Source organism: Gadus morhua, chromosome 4 (genome assembly GCF_902167405.1).
Source record: "Gadus morhua chromosome 4, gadMor3.0, whole genome shotgun sequence".
Lineage (NCBI taxonomy): Eukaryota > Metazoa > Chordata > Actinopteri > Gadiformes > Gadidae > Gadus > Gadus morhua.
Genome location: NC_044051.1, coordinates 27,935,048 through 27,959,790, shown reverse-complemented (window position 1 = coordinate 27,959,790; position 24,743 = coordinate 27,935,048). Strand labels below are relative to the sequence as shown.

At 45.1% G+C, this 24,743-nt stretch overlaps 2 protein-coding genes across 7 annotated transcripts in view; one reads left to right on the top strand and one right to left on the bottom strand.

The window, feature by feature from the left end:
- Window positions 1–14,986, top strand: part of LOC115541554 (collagen alpha-1(XVIII) chain) — a 94,670-nt gene extending 79,684 nt beyond the window's left edge. For all 6 annotated transcript variants that reach the window (XM_030353305.1, XM_030353302.1, XM_030353303.1 and 3 more), the window contains 11 exons: window positions 197–250; window positions 1,045–1,079; window positions 1,888–2,001; window positions 2,265–2,412; window positions 5,400–5,464; window positions 6,232–6,360; window positions 6,497–6,529; window positions 7,113–8,168; window positions 8,585–8,782; window positions 9,438–9,544; window positions 12,815–14,986. In XM_030353305.1, coding sequence (XP_030209165.1) covers window positions 197–250; window positions 1,045–1,079; window positions 1,888–2,001; window positions 2,265–2,412; window positions 5,400–5,464; window positions 6,232–6,360; window positions 6,497–6,529; window positions 7,113–8,168; window positions 8,585–8,782; window positions 9,438–9,544; window positions 12,815–13,031 — 2,156 coding nt within the window. In that variant the 3' untranslated portion in view covers window positions 13,032–14,986. The remainder of the gene's footprint in view (window positions 1–196; window positions 251–1,044; window positions 1,080–1,887; window positions 2,002–2,264; window positions 2,413–5,399; window positions 5,465–6,231; window positions 6,361–6,496; window positions 6,530–7,112; window positions 8,169–8,584; window positions 8,783–9,437; window positions 9,545–12,814) is intronic.
- A 328-nt stretch (window positions 14,987–15,314) lies between these two features.
- On the bottom strand, window positions 15,315–23,743 carry slc19a1 (solute carrier family 19 member 1). Its single transcript, XM_030353307.1, has 6 exons — window positions 23,621–23,743; window positions 22,411–23,058; window positions 19,810–20,629; window positions 18,790–18,982; window positions 18,373–18,514; window positions 15,315–17,019 (listed from the first exon to the last, which is right to left on the bottom strand). The coding sequence occupies exons 2-6, from the start codon at window positions 22,714–22,716 to the stop codon at window positions 16,816–16,818; spliced, it is 1,665 nt and encodes a 554-aa protein (XP_030209167.1). The 5' UTR covers window positions 22,717–23,058; window positions 23,621–23,743; the 3' UTR covers window positions 15,315–16,815.
- Window positions 23,744–24,743: the final 1,000 nt, after the last annotated feature.

The following is a 24,743-nucleotide window of genomic DNA, read 5'->3' as shown; positions in this document are numbered from 1 at the left end:
AGTTCTTTAATAGCTAGTGGGCAGCATTTTATTAAATATCTGTTTATCTTAAGCACAAGTTCTCCATTTAATGTAAACCTTCTAATAACAGTCATGTTTTTGATGTGGGATTTGACTTATTTTGACATCACAACATTATCTTCATTGCACGAGACTAGAGACACTTGTATGTAAACGTGTCTTGTTTTCCCCACAGCTGCAAAGGGAGACAAGGGTGATAGTGGGATCCCTGGAATCCCTGGGGTGCCAGGTAAAGCCCTGCCCTCGGCTCAAATTCAGCACTCACATACACCTTTTACTTCAATTTGACCAGTTAGTCATATAGTCAGTGATTTGGACACATGTCTGAGCAGCGAGGCTGCTCAGACATCTGGGTGTTATGGGTGAGGCATCTGGGTGTTAGGGGTGAGGCATCTGGGTGTTAGGGGTGAGGCATCTGGATGTGAGGGAGTAAGGCATCTGGGTGTTAGGGGGTGAGGCATCTGGTTGTAAGGGGTAAGGCATCTGGGTCTTAGGGGTGAGGCATCTGGGTGTTAGGGGGTGAAGAATCTGGGTGTTAGGGGGTGAGGCATCTGGGTGTTAGGGGCGGAGGCATCTGGGTGTTAGGGGCGGAGGCATCTGGGTGTTAGGGGCGAGGCATCTGGGGGTTAGGGGGTGAGGCATCTGGGTGTTAGGGGAGAGGCATCTGGGTGTTAGGGGTGAGACTCTGGGTGTTAGGGGTGAGGCATCTTCTCTAGGATGTCTGCAGGTGGTCTGCAGGTGTTGGGTGTCACACACATACTGTCCCGCATCTGTAATAGAAAGCATACCAGAACAATATCTGGGTTGCACCTAAAGGAGTGGAGCCTAGTGGCATTCAAATCATATTGATCAGGGCACAGGTGTTGATCAGGGGTTATTTACAAAAAAGTGTTATGGTCAAACCATTTTGTGGAGTTTCAGCATGTTGTGGATTTGGATACAGGTAAGGGGCTGTCCAGATTCTGGATTTATTACAAATATTTTTGGTGAAACAATGATCTAAAAATGAACTTTCTGTTCCAGGTTTAACCTCCGACTTTGACATCTACACCTTCAAGGTCAGCCTCAAATCCCTTATTCAAAAAGAGGCTCATAAAAACGATTCTGGTTTGAATTTAAGTGTTTAAACTAAGGCCCCGTCCACACGAAGCCGAAACAGGCGAAACCGTTACGGTTTCGATCTATCCGGTTTCGCAGTATCTCCGTAAAGACGGAGTCAAGCGAAACCGGGTAGATCTGTAGAAACGCTGTAGTACACATTCCAGGCCCATAAGGGGCGCTGCTTCTGCTACAGAAATCCTTGTTGTTGTGAGTTCTGAGACTCCGCGGGCTTAACAGTCATTGGCTAGAGGGTCGAGGGGTGGGGCGATGACGTCATGGTTTACGCTTTCAGTCGGTTTCAGGCGTCCACACGAATCCAAAACGAAACCGGGTAGATTTGAAACCACCTCCGAGGGTGGTTTCAGAAGTTTGCGGTTTCGGTCAGCGGATTCGCCGGCTTCGTGTGGACAGAAGGCCGAACCGTACATGACCTTTGCGGTTTCGCCATGAAATCGGCTTCGTGTGGACGGGGCCTAAATGATGAGCAACAAGTGATATAAATGGCTGGAGGGGACTAAAACCTACAACAATTCATCATTATCATATTATTTTAAATAAATAGAATCATTCGATAGATATCCCTCTGCAACAGCATCAAATGAGGACTTATTACTACCAAGATGACGATAATATTATAATTTTAAATGAAAATGGGCCTTATCTCAGTCGTTCGTTATACGCACAGCAATCTAAGTCATTTCTGAAAGGCATACATTATAATTTCTACATCCTGCCAAACCTTTCCTACTTCCTGTCTCCTGGCAGAACGAGATGAAGGGTGAGCGCGGCAGCGAGGGAGTGAAGGGGGTGAAGGGCGAGCCCGGCGGAAGGCACTTCGACCCGCGTTACGGCACCGCTGGAGGGGCCCCGGGACCACCGGTACGCCCCGACAGCACCCATACTGTGATACATCACCCATTCATCAGTCAACATTACCAAGGGGATCATTGATACAAAACGGATACTTTAACCTTACTTGTAATGTTCCATTAGATATTACCGATACTTTACCGACACATTCACAATACTTACGATACATCACCAATACTGTAACAATACTTTAACCATACTCGATGTGGCAGACAGTGATTCTCCAAGCATGCGTATGAACACTTTATGTTAACACTTGTATTCCTATGAAGGGTGAATCTGTAGTGGGGCCACCGGGGCCCCAGGGCCCGCCCGGTGCCCCGGGAAGAGGTTACGAAGGGCGACCAGGGACCCCAGGGCCCCCAGGAGCCCCTGGACCCCCTGGTGCATCCCTCCCTGGAGCGTACAGGGGGTCTCAGAGTGAGTTAACACCACCGGGGGTCTGCTGGGAGGATGGGTTAAGGGGGTGTCCTTGTCCTTACAATCCAATGTGACTTGGTTGTGATCAGGTGTTTCGGCAAACATGTATACGTATTAAGAAAATATACAATATTTAAAAACTTCCAACAATTAAAGATAATGTCACGATAAAATAAGAAAAGTATTGTGAATTACATGAGAGCACAAAATCTATCCACCGTTGCGTGCGTGGGTTCGGATCCCATCCTCATCGCGAATATGAGGATAACTTGTTAGTAACCGATGACACACAACGCAGGTCGAGACGTTGATATCCATTTTTACTCTGATTTACTAGCATCAGCACAATGTTACAAGTTACACTTCACAGGCGCTGTAGAGCGCTCCCTAAGGCATGGGAATAACAATGCATAACAATATCCATTGCATACATAGGCAAGGCAAGGCAAGGCAACTTTATTTATATAGCACTTTTCATACACAAGGCAGACTCAAAGTGCTTCACATATAAACATTGTCATACAATAAAATAAAATAATAGATATTTAGCTGAAAGCTAAAGCAAACATATAATAGAAAAAGGAAAATAAAGGCAAAATTAAAAAAGCTTTTTAGAAAGTGCAATGTATTTAAAATTTAGCAGAAAGCTATAGCAAACATAAAAGTCTTCAGTCTTGTTTTAAAGGTGCTCAGAGTTGGGGCAAGTCTTAAATCCTCTGGGAGTTTATTACAGCTATTTGTTGCATAGTAACTAAATCCTGCTTTCCCATGTTTTGTGTTTACTCTGGGGATAATTAACAGATTGGTCTCAGAGGATCTTAGTGGTCTAGAAGGCTGATGTAGTGGAAGCATATCAGTTAAATATTTTGGGCCTAAACCATGTAGGGATTTATAGGTTAGCAACATGATTTTAAAGTCAATTCTCTGACCTACAGGAAGCCAATGTAACGATTTCAGAAATGGTGTAATATGATCAAATTTCTTGGTCTTTGTTAGAACTCTAGCAGCAGCATTCTGAACAAGCTGAAGCTTCCTCAGAGTTTGTTTTGGGAGAACTGTAAGGAGACCATTGCAGTAATCAAGCTTAATAGTGATAAAGGCATGTACAAGTTTTTGTAAGTCTTCGGTGGACATGAGCCCTCTAAGTCTTGCTACATTTTTAAGGTGATAATATGCAGATTTTGTAACTGATTTGATGTGCATGTCGAAATGTAAATCTGAATCCATGATAACCCCTAGATTTCTGGCTTTGATTGAGGTTTTCAGGGACAGAGAGTGAAGGTGTTGGGTTACTTTAAGCCTTTCCGTTTTAGAACCAAATACAATTATCTCTGTTTTGTCCTCATTTAGTTGAAGGAAATTTCGGCACATCCATTCTTTCACTTGCTCAATGCACTGGCACAGCAGATCTATGGGCCGATAGTCATTTGGTGATAGCGATACATAGATTTGCGTGTCATCAGCATAGCAATGATGGTCAATATTGTTATTTTGCATGATTTGCCCTAGTGGGAGCATGTAGATGTTGAATAAAGAGGGTCCTAAGATCGAACCTTGTGGGACTCCACATGTCACGTTGGTTGATTCTGATACAAAGTCGCCAATGGAAACAAAGTAGTTCCTATTTTGTAGGTAGGACCTGAACCAATTTAAGATGGTGCCTGAAAGCCCCACCCAGTTTTCTTACCTGTCCAGAAGTAATGTATGGTCTACAGTGTCGAATGCAGCACTGAGGTCAAGTAGCATTAGTATTGAGATTTTGCCAGAGTCTGTGTTAAGACGGATGTCGTTTACAACTTTAATAAGGGCGGTCTCTGTGCTGTGCAGGGGTCGAAATCCTGATTGGAAGGTGTCATAGAAACCAGTTGATGCCAGGAAGTGATTAAGTTGCTGGAGGACAACTTTCTCAATGATTTTACTTATGAAGGGTAGATTTGATATTGGTCTGTAGTTGTTAATAACAGAGGCATCTAGGCTCCGCTTTTTTAAAAGGGGTTTAATAACTGCAGTTTTCAAAGCTTTTGGGAAATTGCCTGACTGGAGAGAGTTGTTAACTATCTGCAATATGTTTGCTGCTAGGCAGTCGAAAACATTCTTAAAGAGGTTGGTAGGTATAGTATCAAGGCAACAGGTGGATGTCTTTAGTTGTGTCACAGTTTCCACAAGATTTTGAGAGTCTATAGCATTAAAGCATGCCATCCTTGCCACGTTATTTTTGCCTGAACAGGGTGGTAGTCCAACATTTTTGTTTGAATTGGAGATATTGATGGCGCGTCTGATACCTTCAATTTTATCAGTATAAAAAGCTGCAAACTCATTGCATTTCTGCATGGAATGGAGATCAGGTGGAATTTGTGTTGGGGGGTTGGTCAGTTTGTCAACAGTTGCAAATAGGGTTTTTGCATTATTAGTGTTGGTTTTAATGATATTGGAGAAAAATGTTTCTCTAGCATTTTTTAAGTCTAAATTGTAGGCACGGAGGCTCTCTTTATAGATATCATGGTGAATATGAAGTTTTGTTTTACGCCAGATGCGTTCAACCTTCCTGCATTCTTTTTTCTGTGCTGTTACAGAAGCAGCTTTTCTCCAGGGTGCCTTTTGCTTTCCAGAAATCGTTTTAACCTTATAAGGTGCAATGACATCTATGACTTTCAAATTTTTGAAATTAAAGTTTTCTACAAGATCGAAGATTGAAGATTGATTTTGTCTGTATGTCGGGAATAAAAGATATGTTAAAGAAACCACAAAAGTGGTCAGACAAGGAAGGATCAGTCACAGAGAGATCAGAAACATTGAGGCCCTTTGTGACCCTTGTCACATGTTGGGATATTGTTAGTATTCATTCATCAGTCATGTGTTTAAAGGACATGTGGAGAAGTACAAATCCGTGTAGCAGTGGTACCTGTCCCAGTTTACTATTCACCATCATTCACTACATTCCCATCCACTGTCTGATGTTTGGCTCTTCTTGACATTTGACCCCTCAGCGATCAGTATTCCAGGACCCCCGGGGCCCCCCGGAACGCCCGGAACACCCGGTCTCTCCTCAGGGGTGAGTTACGCGTGAAGCCATCTTCCTGTTCAACCGACGCCACATTTAAATCAGGGTAAAATGAATCACAAAACAGGTGGACGTTAGGCTCCCTGCTCCAGGTTGCAGTCACGTAGCTTGCGGACATTGAGGATCAAACCTGTCTGTCCATTGGGAAATACAGACTTCTGATTCTTCTCCCTGATCAGAAATGTTGAGTTTCCATGAGCTCTTCAAAACGTAACGTGACGTGGAAATTCGTAACTTGACCCAACTAATTAATAATGTCAACATATTTTGACATTTGTCATGATATTCTTTAGGAATCGAGTAGATTGCCTTGCGTTCACTGTCTGTAATTTGCTTTGAATTCCCGGAAAGACCTGACCACTTAGATCTGTGTGTATGCGTACGCACCTGCCTGTGTGTGTGTACACGCCTGTGTGTGTGTGTGTGCGTGTGTACTCGCCTGTGTGTGGTTTCGTGGTTGTGTGCGTGTGTGTGTGCATACGCCCATTTGTGTGTGTGTGTGTGTGCACGTACGCCCCTGTGTGTGTGTGTGTGTGTGTGTGTGTGTGTGCGTACACCCCTATGTGTGTGTGTGCGCACGTACGCCCCTGTGTGTGTGTGTGTGTGTGTGTGTCTGTTCGTGTGTATGTGTGTTGTACGGCCCTGTGTGTGTGTGTGTGTGTGTGTGTGTGTGTGTGTGTGTGTGTGTGTGTGTGTGTGTGTGTGTGTGTGTGTGTGTGTGTGTGTGTGTGTGTGTGTGTGTGTGTGTGTGTGTGCAGGTGATGGTGCTGCGCTCCTTCGACACCATGCGGTCCACGGCCAGGCGGCAGGCGGAGGGCACCCTGGTCTACCTGCTGGACCAGACAGACCTCTACCTGAGGGTCCATGACGGGGTCCGACAAGTCCAGGTACCGGAGCCCCCCCTATCTGACCTGAACACTGACTGACAGCAAACGCACTAATGATGGACAAATATGGAATACGGGAAAGATATTTCAAATCTGTTTACATTATAGTTTAACTGTGTTTGTCTGTTTTCTGTAGCTTGGGGGTTACATCGCTCTGCCCAACAACGACGTGAGTCCCTGTCTTTGCTTTTTCGTTGCCTGCTGTAAGATGTATTAAAACTACAGTAGCCAATTTATTTTAATAGCATTTTTTGTTGTAATTGTATAAATTCTCTGTACATCTCCACAGTATTCAATAAATCAAATGCTCTTAACAAAGAAAAACCCTTCCTGTGAAAACCTCTTCCAACCATAATTTCAAAGTCCTATTAAGTAAATGTTAACCACCGTTCTCTGGTCTTAATCCTGGCTATATTTATAAAGAATTAAGGTCTGCAACGTCAACCGTTTCTGCTAAATAATCCCAGTAATTCAAACCAGTGCCGTCAATGGTCCAGGATTTTTGTCCTCCCAACCTGAACAATGATGTCAAGGGTTTCTGGGATTTTTCGGCGAAGCCCGCCTTTCTAGGATTTTTCCGCGGAAACGGTGTTGATACTGCTGACAGTGATGATTCAATTCCACAACACACACGTGAAGCAGTACACTCTTTAAGTAAACAAATAGCCAAGCCTTCCGTTGCCCTTTAAAGATATTTTTAAATCCCCAAATAAATCAATGTGACCCTACCGTCTGCACCTCCTTATCTCCAGGGCAACGAGGTGGCTGCGGTGGAGCCTCCACCAGTGGTCCACTACAATCCAGACCACCGTCACGGGGGCACTGGGACGACCGACGACCAGCAGAGACCCCCGGAGACTCAGCCCGAGTCCCGCTACCCCAGCCAACCGGAGCAGCATCCCGACCACCAAAACCCCCATCACCCGGACCACCAAAACCCCCATCAACCGGACCACAGGCAGCACCTGCAGCCGGAGCCTGAGTATCCCCCTCAACCAGACCACCGCCACCCCCCTAAACCGGACTACCACCGCCCCCACCACCCCGATTACAGGCATCCATCGCAACCTGACCCCAATCACCCTGATCACAGGCACCCATCACAACCTGACCCCCATCACCCTGATCACAGGCACCCATCTCAACCCGAGGGCCACCACCCCGATAACAGGCACCCATCTCAGCCTGAGGGCCACCACCCCGATCACAGACACCCATCTCAACCCGAGGGCCACCAACCCGATCACAGGCACCCATCTCAACCCGAGGGCCACCACCCCGATTCCAGGCAGCCATCAAAACCTGACCCCCATCACACTGATCACAGGCACCCATCTCTACCCGAGGGCTACCACCCCGATCACAAGCACCCATCTCAACCCGAGGGCCACCACCCCGATAACAGGCACCCATCTCTACCCGAGGGCAACCACCCCGATCACAGGCACCCATCTCAGCCTGAGGGCCACCACCCCGATCACAGGCACCCATCACAACCAGAGGGCCACCACCCGTCCCACCCAGACCCTCGCTACCCATCTCAGCCGGACCCGCGGTACCCGGCCCCCACAGACCCGCGCTACCCAAGCTTCTCCGACCGGCTCAATGCGCCTGACAGTCGGGTTGCTCTCCACCCTGCTCAGGAGCGCCCTGTGTACCCGGACGGGCGGTCCCCAGACGGGCGGTCCCCAGACGGGCGGTCCCCAGATGGGCGGTCCCCGGACGGGCGGTTCCTGGTCACCCCGCAGAGAAGGCCCAGCTCCCTGGAACCCTTTGTTCCCAAACACCACCACACCTCCGGTCCCGGGGTGAGAGAGGAGCAGAGGGTTCAGACAGCCTGGGGTGGAGAGGGGACGCTTTCTGTTCTGCTGATCTGTTGACAGCAAGGATTAGGTTTGAAGACATCCGGGCTAGTTAACGTCAGCATAGTATTTTTGTGTACTATAAAGGTAGTATACTAAGTACTACATAAGGAGTAACTTTTCAAAGTAAAGTACAAAGTAGTAACCGTTTTTATTGATGCAGCCCCGATTTAAAATATCGATATATAACGTATTTTGAAGAACCGTATTCTAATCCTAGGATTCTGATAAATTGTATTATGCCGTAATGAACAGCCTCTAAACAGTGATCACGATAATACGCATAATGAAACTGTAAACCCGTGATTTACGTTACGTAAGAAGAAGATCAGAGCCGTAACGTCTTCCCCTCATGCACACAGCTTCACCTGATCGCCCTGAACAGCCCTCAGACGGGCGCCATGCGCGGCATCCGCGGGGCCGACTACCAGTGCTTCACCCAGGCCCGGGCCATTGGCATGAAGGGCACCTTTAGGGCCTTCCTCTCCTCCAAGCTCCAGGACCTGAACAGCATCGTCCGCAGGACCGACCGGGGCCGCCTGCCCATCGTCAACCTCAAGGTAGGTGCACCTAAGGGCTCCATTGTGGGTCCCCTTTCGTTTCCCAGGAAAAGTATGAAGGTATTATTATAGCAAAAGTCTTTAGCATGCATAAACTAAAGTCACAAATGTGTAACAGTAAATCTGAAGTTGTCAATATTTGTTTTGCTTGTGTACACTATAGTCACAAATGTGTAACAGAAAATTTGAAGTCGTAAATATTTTTTCTACCACTGTAAACACAAAATAGGGGCTACAAGTTCACAAGTCCTTTGTTACAGGTGCACAAATCCTATTCTGTGCATCACAACTTCAAAGAGTCATGCACTTGACACTTTTGCTACAATCATTCCAGCGCAGATGGTGCAAAACACATCACACAATCTGAGAACATGCACAAAAATGTTGTATTCGTAAACCCAAATGTCAACCAATGCATCAGAAGTTGCACATCTGTGAAATTTTTCCTCAGAAATTAAATGATATAGATTGCTATGTTAAATGAGCATTTTAATGAGCGAGCACAAGTCCATCGATACAACTGCTCGAATCTGCTGCTACGAGTCTTAAAAATATTTACGACTTCAAATTAGCTGTTGCTACATTAATACCTTCATAGAAAAGGTTATGAACCATAACTGAAGCACGTGAACTGATGGTGTCTTTCCTGCTACAGGATGAGGTTCTGTTCGACAGCTGGGACGCGATCTTCAACAAGGGCAAGATGAAAGACGCGACAATATACTCCTTCGATGGCATGGACATCTTGACCAACGCAGCCTGGTCAGTGGTTCACGATGCAACCCTGCAGTCACTTCTGTCTTTGTCATAATTGATCATACTTTATCTTAAATACATTCATGCAACTAAAGGGGCACTTTTTTTAATGGTCTTGCATCATTCCATAATTTTCCCCTGAGAGGGGAGAAATCCATATCTACCTCTAATGGTGTGTTGAATCCTCCTGAAACCTCGGACACCAGCATACCAAGTTGAACCTTTGATGTAATTTCCGGTCTCAGAGAATTTATAGCGTTAGCGTTCGACTTTGTGATTGCGTCATGAAATTGGCTAGTCGGTGCAATGCATAAATTGGTGACCGGAATAAAGTAGCAATGTAATCAAGTGTGTAGGAGCATTTAAAAATCGACATTAAAATGACCAACGTGGTACAATTACAAAGAAAAATATATATTAATGGGGTCCGAGCAAAATGAAAAGTCAAGAACACACTAATGGAAGATATGTAATTATGACATATAATTATGAAGGAAAGATGTTGATGTTCCCCTTAATGCCATACTGTGCGTCCTGAAATGTAGCCTCAATCACGTGGTGAAAATGTCTATTGATAAGCACACAACATCCAGAAAACTCCAAGCAAACATTTCTCAAATGAAGTAAGGGCATTCTTAAAAGCAAATAGCTGAAAAATCTTTGAAATTCTGGGGAAATTAAACATTTGTAGTCAAGAACACTAACTGAAGAAATATTAATATGACAGAGTTCATTATGAAGGAAAAATGGTTAACGAAGAAGTTCCCCTTAATGCTTGGTAAATGACAGAATGTCATGTTCAGCTTGTTCCTAATACTCTAATCGGGATTCCAACACTCAACCTAAGGATCACCAGTAGAATGCATTATCCCATTGAGCCACTGACATTACTGAACATAAAGCCTCATTCACATGGTGAAAATGTCTATTGATAAGCACACATCAAGACAACTCCAAGCACACATTTCACAAGAGAATTAAAGGCTTTCTTACAAGAGTACAGATATGAAAATTTGCACTGTTAATAGTATCCACCTAATGATAGGTATGATAGATATGGTAGTTATACAATAACAAAATGGTCATATAGGCAAAATGGGTTGAGACTGGATGTTTGGCTTTTCTATGAAATTGTGGAAAAGTAAAACATTTTACAGCAGAAGACCAGGGTAAAAAAGGTGCATCAGATTTTAGAGATTAATATGATGAAAGAATTTTGAGTCCAGGTCAATCTCGTAAGGAGAAACAAGGCTAGTTCATATTTTTTTTAAATAGCACGACCTTTGGGTGCAGTACCACAATTTGGGTTTGTTAGTTGTTGGGGTCATTGGTATTTTTATACAATAACAAAATGGTCATATAAGAAAAATTGGCTAACTGCTGGCCACTATTTCTCAAATGCAACTAAGTAAAACAAATTCTGTCCGATGATTTTTGTGAGGCTTGGTCTAAAGAATTTATGTGGCGATTTAGGTGAATTTTTTATTATTTTTGTAGCCTGTGAAACGTTTTATCATGTTTAGCTTTAATATGAAATTGTGGGAAAAGTAGAATTTTGAGTCCAGGTAAATCTGGTGAGGAGAAATATGACTAATTCATGATTTTTTACAATAGCGCCACCTTTGGGTGCAGCAACACCAAATGTGGGTTTATGGTTAGAGGGGGTTATTGGTAACCATACCTGAAAATGTCAAGAGTTTTCGACTTGCGGTATAGGCTGCAGCGTCATCACTGCTCTCGGAGATGAAGACAAAAAGGGGGTGTGCCTCCAAGAAATGCCTCAAGAAAGTTGGGAGATTTCCGACTACCGACTCGGAACAATCCATTAGGGGTGTATGGTATCAACGGTATAGAGAATGCCCCGGTGTAAATTTGCACTACGGAATGGATTTTGACTTTACTGTGTGACCGGTGTGACCGGTAGATCACACAAGTGCAAAGAAGCAATGATGTAGTAGGCTCCCAGAGAAGGCTGTCGTTTATTCATAATATCATCCGGCGCACACATCTTTTGGCCGTGTTCTGTAAGATATTCTAGAATACTCCGGGAGCTCCGGCGGGAGACCTGGAGCTCTACATCTAAATTATATACTATTATATATAGACATCTATAATAATATTATACATAATATCACGGTTAAAAGCTGTGTCAAACGACTGCGTCGATTACCGACGTCTCTGGTTCTTCCACTTCAGCATCAATCTGAAGTAGACTGAACTGCGACATGGAGGAGAAAGGGAATGCTGCCCGCGATGGTTGACCACAATGTCTTCCGCCGGAGCCCTGCTGCCCGCGCCGAGGCACCACCGCCTCGGCAGCGGGCAGCACTGAGCCTCGCGGCAGTGGTGCCTAGCGGTGGTGGTGCCTCGCGGCAGCAGGCAGCAAGGAGTGGGCAGCGGGCAGCAGGGCTCTGGCGCGAGACAATCACGGTCAACAATCGTGGGCAACAATCCCTTCCTCCTCCAGGTCGCGGTTCAGTCTACAACGACTGTATTCTACAGTCTACAGTCGTTAAAGATGATATTATGAATAAACGTCTCTGGAAGTACCAGAGACGTCCGAGAACCAGACGCAGTCTTTATTTCATAACATCATCCGGAGGCGCACACAGCTTCTGGCTGTGATATTATATAATATATTATATTATATAGTTACCTAATATTATATTATTTAGATATATTGCTCGCAAACGGCAACAATCACTTCTCCTCCATGCTGCTTTTCACGCTGGACTGCAGGGTGTGAACGCTGATTGGCTGTTATTGGATGTTACGTCCCTCGCTCTTCTTCAATTCCCAAGCGCCAAAAAGTCACTGTCTGCCTTTTCTCGGTCAAGAAGGCACAAATTTGAAATTGAGGTTACTATTCGACTAAATATATGACCCACTTTTAATACAGATTCATGTCTCCACCGGTGAAATTCTCCCTTACTCAATCTGGAATTTGAAATTACGCTTGGGGGAATCCTAGAGATGTTTATGCTACTTATTGTTATAATTATTTATTGCTGATACGTATACTATCATCGGCTAACTTAAAAAAAAAAGAAGAAAAGACGAGAGCAAAGCATGTTTCATAAACACACCTTCCACATCGTGAACAAGGTAAAACCTCATTTGTGAATTTTATGAACATTATTTTAGTGAATTGTCAGTAGAAATTCTTATTGGTCGTCCATACACCAGCTGTCATTAACCGTCATAAAAGCAACTTCAGCTTAAGGCAATCTTGATGGCCGAGGCAAACCTTAACCCCACCCCTGTCCCCTCCCCAAGGCCGGAGAAGATGCTGTGGCATGGCTCCACCAGTGGGGGGCAGCGGAAGGTGGAGAGCTACTGCGAGACGTGGCGGTTGGGTGACGAGGGCCCGAGGGGCGAGGCCTCCCCGCTGGGCCGAGGGGAGGGGATCCTCAGGGAGGAACCCCGCAGCTGCTCCAGCTCCTACGTGGTGCTGTGTGTGGAGAACAGCTATGTTGGCCAGGCCCGCAGATAGGCCACACACACACACATCGATACCAAACACTCAGACAGTATTACACACGGTCATGACACACATGCAATCACACACACACGTGCACAATGCATGTGGACATATAAAATAGGCATATACACAGACATTAATAAAACCAAGCACACACATGGATGTAGGATAGGTACACTATTACACAGTCATTCCATCGTTCACATGCAATCATGCCTACCCAGATATATAAACAATGCATACACACAAACCATACAAAGTCATAATCCCTAAAAGTACACGACACACACAAATACACACATGCCATCAAACATATGCAAGCATACACACACAAATATACACTGTACAGAAACATACACCATGACTACAGTTCTAATTCAAACATACAAACACACGACACGAAAGCCATGTACAGATACAAGAATGCCCATGCAACATACACCCTCTCAAACAAAATGCTCCAACACTTAGAAGACACACAATACACGTTTCAAAATCATCTTAAAAAGATTCCGAAGTTTCACACCAAGCAGAAAGACACGACTTTCTTTCCGCAATAAGTGTGTATGTTTTGTACATAATTAGGTTGTTTTTGTTTTGCTCTCTGTTATGGCGCTATCCATTGAGAATAACCAGGAGTGTGAATTCACCTTTTCATTTGTGTTTAGTTTTCATAAAAAATGTGTCTATAACTCCTAAAAAACCTATTGACATGAGCAACTTTGGCCCACTTCAAGGGAGGTCTGCCTGACCGCTGTGTCCAGATGGTCTGACAATAAGCCTGACCCACAGAACAACAGTTGTTGCTAGCTTGGCTTACTGCAGCTGAGTAAACAATAAAAGTCTGGGCAACACACATATAATCAGGTCAAATGATCTTCTTATGGGCCTTATTCACCAACGGCCCAGGATGCATACAAAGGAAAAGGGAGGATTTCTTGACAAGCAGACCAAAGATGCTCTATATTTTTCAATATTTTTACTTTTAGATTATCGCAATGATTTTTGTATCAACTTTAAAAATCATTTATTTGATGGTTGCTTTTTTTATACACTGTAATCTGTTGTAACCAATGGCACTTGAGGGAGTACATTTTGCTATGGTCTTTAAAGATATTTTTCAATGTCTTCAGTAAAAAAGGGATATTTATTTTTGATTAACCCCTGTTTGTATGCAATATCAATCCACTAATGTTTTCAACATGATCCCAAGTACAGCTTAAAAGGATAACTATTATCAGACCCTATTTTCCTATTCTTCTGGGTCTAAGTGACTAATGCAGATAAAATTTTCGAAACTGGTCCACTATTGATCTGGGTATGTTTCTTATTGTGTCTAGCCAAGTCTCCATCAAAGAGATATGTCTCGCTCTGAAACTCGCTGTTGCAGAAAATGTACAACCTCGACCAAAATCTTTTGATAACACTAAGCTACTGGTTCTGTTTCCAACAAAACCAACTCTTCCTGAAACAACCCAACTCTCAGACTGAGACTTCTCCTTGAGAGAGACTTGAACAAAGACAGACCTACGAACAAGCAAAAGAAAAGAAAGATGCTCTGTATGAATCTTTTCCCAGACACTTTACAATGACAATCTGAGCCTATCAAGAGGAAATAAAAAACACTTGTTAGTCGGCAGGGGCTATTGCCTCTAAGGGTTACATCATGGTCACCTAGGGGCTGGAATGGCTAAAGCGCTCTAGCTCTAGGCTGGGCCAATTGAAAAACGAGGGACAAAGTCATCCTTTCACAGGAGCCCACTCAGGGCAGATTTTAGCAGGGATATCATCTGATGCTTCATCAGCAGTGCCAAACAGAATAAGCTGATATCAATTAAGTGACTAACGTTAACCTTGTTTGTCTGCACACTGTACAAGTTGCCTTGATTGTTTGTTTCTTTTTTAATTGCTGTTGGAAAAATAAAATTTTAGTGGCAAGGTTGCTGCGGGCATGAGCAAAACGAGAACGTGGTCTACATTGTCTTGTGGGTCGGTGATTCTGCAGACATTTTCAGTCAACACAACGTATGATACATACAAAGACAGGTTGAGGAGAAGGAAAGGGGAGGCATCTTGCTCAAGGATGACTACAAGTGGATTGCAGAGAGAAGGCATTGCACCTAGTAACGTACGGATTCGTCAAGAACATCCTAGCAATCCCCCCTTGCCTCTTGAATATATGTATTCAAATTAAGGTTTCTACATTGACCGATCATAAAGTAAGGGTGAGTTGGAGGTTCGGATGGTCAAGGGAAGTTATAAAATAACAGTCATTGAAAACAAAGAATCAAAGAATCTCTTCGCCAAAAACATTTAATATTCAAGTACAAAATTAACAAATGATCAAAATTGAGATAGTCAAGTATTCTCCTATTCCTTTTACAGCATGTCAACAGGGTTCACCTTTATCGACTTAACTGCTTAAAAGTAAGGGGTTCACATTCATGTTCTTCAGTGTTCAGCAAACCTACAAACCAATTCTTAAAATCAAAGAAACACAACATGGTTTGTAACAAGCTCTACTAAACAGTGCTCGTCCGACTCAATTTACCCACGAATAAATGCAGTTTGTGTAAAAAACTATTGGAAAAAAGGCAATTATATTTTTTTCATGCACACTATTGACACGGCATCAGGGAATATAAGGCGACCCAAGGCAACACCATTCCTACACAAACTGCACTTCATACATTACCGACCAATTTTGTCCCAAATCATAATCTTTGCCAATGGACACTCGCCACTCCATTAGACCAGAGTGAAATGCATGATTAATAAACTCCTGGAGCCATTGACCTGTAAATATGTGTGTAATGTCTTCAGTACCAGTAAACTAAATAATGCACAGTCATTATAACATCCTTAGACTCTTACTTCGCTCAAGCTTTCCTGGTTATTCGGTCATGGTCAGGATAAGTATATCAAATATATATTCCTATATACACTGTGGTAAATTGACCTAGTGTAAAACAGTACTAATTAGTATAAGACTTCTGCATCGTACTTCCTAAATGAATATAAAAAAACATAATAAAGAATGTTTCAAATCACACAGATTTTTCCATTAAAGCAATGTTAATGGCGATAGCATTGCAATCATGGCCCCTTGTCCCAACACGGGGCTGATTCGCCGACTGCCAGAGTTCGGACAGCTACAGCATATGGAGACGGACAATCATTCTGGGAGCTACTCTAAATCTCCAGTGCAATCTTCACGAAAATAACAAACCGGGGCCCACTACGACCATTTCATGAGGAAGATTTCTTACAACATACTAGAGTACTTGGCATCAGTTAGCTCATTCAGTTTCAAAATGAATAAATCATTAACCTATTAAAAGAATCGCTAGAGTTTTTTTTACAGTTTTTTACAACACGACAAACAAAACGATTTAGAGTTGAACTGAACAATACAGTAGATTCCTGTAGCTGGTCCCACTGTCCAAGGCAAGTTCCAACCCATTCTCACTTAAAGTAGGCCGCACACCCGGTACCGCGGGGGGCGAGACAAGGCACATAGGAAACACTCGTAGTCACATCTTCAGATCTGTTTGGGGGGTTTCAAAGGACAAGTTTAACGACGATATGGGGAGGCCACAAGAGGTGCAGGGACATCTCTGATTGAAGGTGCTGGGAGCTCCACCTGGGCACCATACGGAATGGGGTTAGGGGCTGAGAGTACCTTCGTCAAAAGCGATGGTGTGGAGTAGTTCTGCTTGTATTGTGCGACGCCTACCCTACAGTCACCCTTTTAGAGCTTAGCGAGAAGCCCAGGTGTCCTGTGTCCAGGTGGTCGTTATGTAGATGCAGGCTTGCCGTTTGAATGAGGCTCTACATCAGATTGAGATTCCACCGCCGCTGTTGGGCTCAGCTCGCTGGGCATGGCTAGGGCGCTGGCCCCACCCCCCGACTGGCGCCTATAGTGACGGGTGATAACCACGGCGGCGCAGACCATGTAGATGACGGTGAGGAGTGCAAAGTAAAAGAAGTAGACAAGGAACTGTGGGGGGGCGGAAATACAAATACAAATGTTTAGACAAGGTCAGCGTTTAACCCTCTGAAGTACAGTTGCAGCTTAAACGATGGAACAGCATTAACATACAATAACGGTTTAGTCGATTTATAACTAGGGGTGTGACGATACACTCAGCTCACGAGACGAGACGAGACACGATATTGGGTTCACGAGAACGAGACGAGACACGATATTGGGTTCACGAGAACGAGACGAGACGAAATTTTAAGAAAACTACAATGACAAAATATATGACTGGACCAACAGAATTTTACTTAACTGAGTTGCACATGCATTTTGAAATGTTTTATTATAACTCTTTACATGCATGAAATTGAAACTAAAATTTATAAAAGCTAAAGTAAAATAAATTAAATTAAATAATTGAAGTGCAAACAATATTATGTGAAAAACCAAATCAAAGTTCTACTCCGTCAATACAGAGTGCAAATAGTGCAAACAGAGTCTGACCAAGTACGTCACTGACAACTTGGTATTGTCCGTGTCTTATCAGTCACTCTACTGCCATTCTTCATTTCCGCCGGGTACCCAAAATGCTGTCAAACAAATTATTTAAAAGTGGCGGGGAAATCTACGAAGGTAATACGGGTATTTTACGACGTCATTCTGGCTGCCTATGGCTACTTTTGCTGCTTCCCCCGCTTCCCCTCCTTCTCCTCCTCCTCCTCTTCTTCTTCTCCTTCGTTAGGTTCTGGCAGTCTAGACGTAGCAAAGGCGCATTACTACCCCCACAGGCCACAAATAGAAGTTTGGATAGCTCACAAATCTCGACGGGAAATATCGTCGAGTTTAATCTCGCGAGACTGATTTTTAACTTGACGGGTAATATCGTCGAGTTTAATCAAAACAGCCATGGCTCGTCACACCCCTAATTAATAATAAACCTATACATATTATATTATACGATTGATCAACGCATATAACACAAAGCGATAATTATAGGTCTGACTGTAGTTCACCACTATGGATGCAGTAAGGAGGACTGGGTGTTGAGAATCGTAGAATGGGATAATCTCCGCATTTCACTACAACATGTACAGAGACTATGGCGACTACTGTATGACAAAGATAGATTTTAATTGGTTAAACTGATTTATTCTTGGGCTACATCCATCCCAAAATGGCCATGGTGCGTTAGAAATGATTGTTGCTAGGATCAAACAATGGAAATGGCCTCGTAAGTGTCCAGTCCCATGCCGCTCCTTGGCTTGTTACTATTTTAATCACGCATGAAAACGAACGACCGCCTACAACGTCAAAGGACCTAGAGGCCCATACACCGACTCCACCTGAAGGAGGGTCCAGTGACCGCCTTACCTGGTCGTGGACATCTAGTCCCAGGCCCCTCTTGTCGGCCACGATGAGGGTGATGATGGTCTTCACGATGGTCCCCAGGAAGGTGTTGATCCCGAACACCAACGCGCACAACTCCTTAGTGAGGGACGAGGCGATCTGGAAACTACCGCAAGACCACAACACCGTGTTGTTAGGATGACCTGCTCATTAGTTTCATGTTTGCCTACTTGTCACCTATCGCGCTTCTAGCCATGCCTGAGGGAGGGTTTTTGGTGTTAGAATAATAATAACTAATAGTATTTTGGTATAATCAAATAATGGTACTCAAAAAACATATCTAGAATTTCAAAAACGCTAAAGCTTTACTAATTAGCGTTTAGAGCCAAGATGGCTGCAAGGTGGCGATGACCCCCAACAGCTACCAAGCCAAAGACTCACATGGCGATGGGCACCAGGAACTGGTAGAAGCCCCTGAAGAGGGCGTAGGCCACGTAGCAGACCCAGATGTTGTCGGTGAGGCCCATTAGGAGCAGGAGGCCCGCCTGCAGGGCGGTGATCACCCCGATCAGCAGCTCCGACCACAAGTTCCAGCGTATCTTCACCAGACCAGCCAGGAAGGAAGTGATCGCACCTGGATGACAAAACCCACAGGAAGGTCAACCAGTGAGTGGCTTGAAGCTTTGAAAATGTTATGATTTACCATTACGATTTTGATTAATGTCATTTCATATGTAAATTTCATAGAGGTTTTCGTATTATTTTGTCTTTAATGAGCAGGTGGGGTTTAGGGGGCATTGCTCATGGGGGATTACAGGTAGGCAGCGGATGTTGGGGTTTGAGCCTAGAACCTTTCGGCTTGGAGTCAAACACCAAAGACCAACCTGCCGTCCCTAAGGCGAGGCATTCCCGGTACATGGAACAGAAACAGATGTGGATTGGAAGTCCCGCCCTCTCTTTTGCCAATAACTGATTTGGAGCAGCCTGTTGCAGGCGTTACCTCGTAAGACCAAGGTTAGTCTTGAAAAACAATACCGCAGAACATCAGACTGTAACTTTGTAGAAACAAACATCCACCCCTCATCCAACAGTGTGGTTTTCTATGATCACATGAGGGACAGACCACGCTCTCAGACTGAGGACAGAAATCAGTTTGGTTGCGTTCATTCAATATTAATTAGGCCTGTCCTTGGAATACAATGCTGCTTCGGTTCGATTTTTTTTCACTCTTATTTTACTTTTATCATTTTTATGTACTTACTGATTCATATTCTGACCACATGAATAAGATTAACGAACTTTTTGTGTACAATTTTTGTATCTGAATAAGTGAACATTGAATCAGTTTTTGAAACAACTTGAAACTTCCAATTTGAATTTCAAAGAGTACAATTCAAAACAAGCACATTCCCATGATGACAAATACTGTAACCAGTGCGGCGGTGCTCTGCTCCCTCTCACCCAGCAGGACGGACACGGCCTCCACGCCACCATTGTACACGTGCTTGTTCTCCGTGGCCGGGTACACCTTGTTCCACAGGATATGCACGTAGAACAGCACCAGGTAATACCCTGTGGAGTTGAACACCCACCACAGGCACCACAGCCTCAGGTTGGGCTCCCTCACCACGCCCCGCACCTCCCCCAGCATCTGCAAAAACACAGACTGCCGCCAGGACAGGGTACACCAGCGCCAGGGGGGCAGGGCGGGTGACGCCGGGGCCTTGACCCCCGCAGGGTTCATCAGGTCCCGCTCCGCCTTGGTGGCTTCGGTGTCCCCCTCCCCCTCCACCAGCTCCCGCAGCTGCTGCTGCTGGTGCTGGTGTGTGCGGTTGAAGAACATGGAGCGCTTGGGCCAGGGCAGGCAGAGCGAGAGCAGCAGGCCCAGCAACACGAATCCTAGCGAGACGCCGCTCAGCGTGGTGTAGCTCACGTCGCCCAGGGACATGCACAGCTGGCCCAGCACCGAGCTGAAGAACACGCCCATCAGCACGGCGGTGCGGGAGTAGCTGGCCACGCGCTGGTACAGGCCGGGCGTGACAAGCGAGAAGATGTAGGAGGAGTAGGCCACGCGCGCCGCCATGGTCACGCCGTAGAAGAACTCCATGAGCTGCATGTGGGGCAGCGAGGAGCCAAGTAGCAGCAGCAGCCAGATGGCCACCTGGCTGAGGCCCTGCACCACCAGCACCGGCTTGTAGCGCAGGAAGTCTGTCAGCAGTAGCACCGGCACCAGCACCACCATGTAGGAGTAGGACAGCACTGGGTTGATCTCGTTGGTCACCTGGTGGGAGGGCCCAGAGTCACGTCATGGGGTATTTAAAAAAAAAAAAAAAGTTTTAAAATAATATTTTAAAAGAAAGTTATGTAGCATCTTATCCTAGCTATCTGTGTTGTATACGGTAAATGGGTGAACCTAGCGAGTGCTTTGCACTTGTTTCTTGAACATGCTTACTGTACCGACAGCGATATGTTGTTTCTCGCATTCTGACTAGGGCCCGACCGATTTATCGGCCTGCCGATTTAATCGGCTGATTATAGCCTTTTTGAAAATAATCGGCATCGGCCAAAAAGACGCAGATTACAACCGATTTTATTTTTAAATGTTATTGCGCTTAGTATCCTGCAGATTGCGCTCCTACTCGCCTTGCTAACTAACAACTTTAGCTTGAGTAAAAAAGAGGAGATCGAATTTTACCGTACAACATGGAAGCACGCTCGCTCAGGCAGCTGCGCGCTCACCTCACCAATGTACACAAGACGCGTTGTTTGAGCATGTTGTGCCTGTTTTTCTTTAGGTCCCAGGCCATGTTAATTTGATATACTGTAGACTCTAACGGTGAGACCATACTGCTCAGCACGCACGTGTTAGTCACTGCTCACGAGCGCAGCACATTGGGAGTTAGTTATTAATTTTACATTACTCATTTTTGACTGTAAATGTATTCTAAAACACTCAAAGGTTCTGCATTCAATTCACATATTCGTCCAAAGTGTTTAAAGTATATTTAAGATATCAAAACTACGTTTTATATGCTTTTTTTTTTCTAATTCTGACAATTATACTTATTGTCAGTCACTTTGGATAAAAGCGTCTGCTAAATGCTCTGAATGTAAATGTAAATCTACCACACACGCAGACAATCACACACTTGTTTCTCCACTTGATTCAGGAGCGGAAACCCTGCTTGTGACGCAATTCAAGACGATGAAGAAAATATAAATGTTTTGGGTTCTATTATCACTATGGGACACAGAGGGGTTTTGGGTCCGACAATGTGATGTAACTAACCGACTGTCATGTGGCAAATCAGTAGGCACAATGACCCACTTCTGCTCTGTAAGCTAGCTGTTATGGAGTGCAGCATAACACATAAGTCATAGGACTTTTGCCACTGCGTTCATTAACATTACCACAGCTACTCTGTATGGTGAAACATGAATGGGTTACAATACCTTCTGTCACAATGCAGTGAATCTGCAACAAGTCGAAGGCCACTTCATTGTCTTAACGTTAGAATCAGACCAACGTTTGACAGGAATGTGAACTTTGAACTGCCCAGTCACCCGCTGCTAGGGTGACTGGTTTGTTAATCCGCTGCCAAATTAGTTTCCTGCCTTGGGTCCAAGAAAAAAAGATCCTGCCTACTCTGTAGTTCAGTTGAACATAATGAATACAATGAGCACATGAGTCCAATCCATTATTTTTAAACCACCCAAATACTAATTGGAAGCAGCATTTCAGACCAATATGTAATGGCCCTTTGTTGACTAGTGATTCATCCATTTAAAAAATACTTTGATGGCTAGTGAGTGGATATTGAGCCAAATAAACGAAATGGTAAATATGGCAAATCATTCAAGGCAATTTATGCTTCTCTGTCAAATAGTTGAACTGAAAGTCACATATACAGCGACATTTATAACGTGAAGATGATGTACCAATGAACAGATAGGCTGTATTGGGAACATCCTCAACTAGTCCTTGAATCATTTCACAGACGCACAGACAGACTGACGGACAGACTTACAGACAGGCACAGAGACAGACAGAGACAGACAGACCTGCTCCCTGGTGAAGTTCTTCTCAGTGCTGAGGAGGTAGGGGGTGATGAACGGCTCTCCGGGTTTGATGGCCGACATGAAGCCGTAGATGCACAGGTAGATCACTGACCACTTCCACGAGCGGGGGGCCGTCTCCGTCTGCGCCCCGGTGCCGGTCAGCTCTTCAGAACCAGCAGTGGTAACCATAGCAACCGTCTCTGCCTTGACATCCCCACATTCTCCTCCCGGGTCCTCTGCCATCGGTTCCTTTAGATCAGATTCTTCCACTGGTCTGTCCACACCTGCGGGACCCTCGTCCACCCCCATGTAGATCCAGATGAGTCAGCTTGTTTGGATCGGACAGTTCGTGTGGGTCATATGGTGGCTGGCTTTGCATGAAAAGCTTGTTGCCTGGTATCTGGAAGAGGAACTTATGACATGTGGGATTCTTGAGGGGAATAGGAACGCTTCGGAGCTCGGGGGAGGTCTAATCATTGAGTGCATCGGCAGCCACGTCTCCCATGTCGGAGGTACCAGAAGGATTGGGAGGGTGGCAGAGAGTTAAAAGGCTACCTATTGCTGTTTACGTGTAACAGAGGAGGTCGACCTTTGCTCCATCCTGCACTGCGACAGCTGAGCGTTATCCCGCAGCCGGCGGTCTTGGTGAAGCTGTGACAGAAAAACAGTATGAATATATAACGTAAATTTGTTATGTTGCAATAACGGAGACTGAGATAAGATTTATTTATTTATTTGCAACATAACGATGCAACATAACATTGTATATCACGGCACCGTCAATCACATCACACAGACGCAGCAGTGCCAGACCTAGCACAGTTGTGTTTTCACTTCAACATGTGAATACGACTGAACGTTTCAAACGTAGGCTACACACTTTGTTCGGAACACTCAGTGCTGCCAGGCTGTTCGGTGACAGTTACGAGACCCAGAGATAGCCGAGTAAGCTCAAAAAGGGCTACACCCAAGCAATGAGACAACGTATTTCATAATATGCAACGTTAGGTTGTGGCTAGATGTCGTTTAACAAACAACACGCGGGGAAACTAGGATGAATATGCGAGTTTCCAACAAAGCAGGTCGTGCTTGGATTGTTAGGAGTGGCTTTAATAGTTCGCATTAAACTCGTTTGCGTGGCATCCAACTGTGGTTCGTAAAACGGCGTTTAACTTTTTAACGGTTAAGAGAGAGCGAGCTGAACGTTTATTACCTTGCACAAGACGTGGTGAGCGCGCTGCCTGATCGCCATCTATGGTCACGGGACCCGAACGTCGGTCCAAGCCTCCTTCGCGGGGAGTTCTGGGATGTGTAGTTTTCACTGCAGCCCTCCAGCCGCAGGCCCAACACCCGCGCTGCCTGGGACGGAAATCACTTGTATTAAGCTAAAGTCACTTTATCGCGATTCCTTATCGATAGTAATGTTTATATGCGACTGTATTACATCGCGCAGTGTATGGTTGGATGGTGATTATCGTTAATAAATAAATGTATGTGTATTAGATAGATTCAGGGCTCTCAAGTCTCAAGCATTCGGCCTGAGACACTCGCAATTCAACCCATGCACACGCTCACACGCCACACTTCGAATTTCGCATGAAGAGAAATTACCAGGATAGCGCCCAACCAATTCGGGCCGCTATTTAACAGTGGAACAGGTATGAATCAAATGGGTTTCCCGTACGGGTAACCAGACGTCCTCTTTTGCCCAGACATGTCCTCTGTTTGAGACAGTGTCCGTGCGGAATTTCAAAATCGTCCGGGATTTCAGCCTCATACCTGTTCACATTTAATTTACGTTGCGTTCCTCTGGGTCGGTCACAAACTAGTTAGGCTACGCCCTCCCCTACTCGGTTCTGTTCTATTTCATGTAGGCTACGCCGTCTAGGCTTCGCCTTATGGGCTTGTCCCGTGCGCGCGCCTGCGCGCGCTGAAAATTCAAACTATGCACCTATCAGCGTGGGCACCGCCCACATTTCCCACGGTATCGTGTCTATATAACGCGGTGTATACCGTCGCTCATCCTCCCTTTTCTTTCAGCACTTGTGCTTATCAGCGAGAAATTGAGAACTACTATTAAGAAGATGAGAACTTCAACACGGATCTCCCAAGCCGGTGGCAGCGGCTCGGGCGAGGCCGCGGACAAACGGCCCTTTTCAGGGCCACCTGAGAGCGCTCCTAGAGCTAGGTCCTTTTCAGGACTCCTATGCGCCTCCTGTCCCGCCTCCCTGGCACCGGGTGACGGGCACTTGGCGTGCTTTTGGTGCCTCGGCGCCGACCACGCCGCGGCTGCTATGGCGGCCCCCGTCTCCTGTGTCGCCTGCCGGGAGCTGCCT

Coding starts and splice junctions, on each gene's coding strand:
- slc19a1 (XM_030353307.1), bottom strand. CDS start 22,716: ATGGGGGTGGACGAGGGTCCCGCAGGTGTGGACAGACCAGTGGAAGAA. Junction 18,983..19,809: donor GGCCGTGTCCGTCCTGCTGG/GTGAGAGGGAGC, acceptor TTTGTCATCCAG/GTGCGATCACTTCCTTCCTG. Junction 18,515..18,789: donor TTCCTGGTGCCCATCGCCAT/GTGAGTCTTTGG, acceptor GTCTTGCGGTAG/TTTCCAGATCGCCTCGTCCC.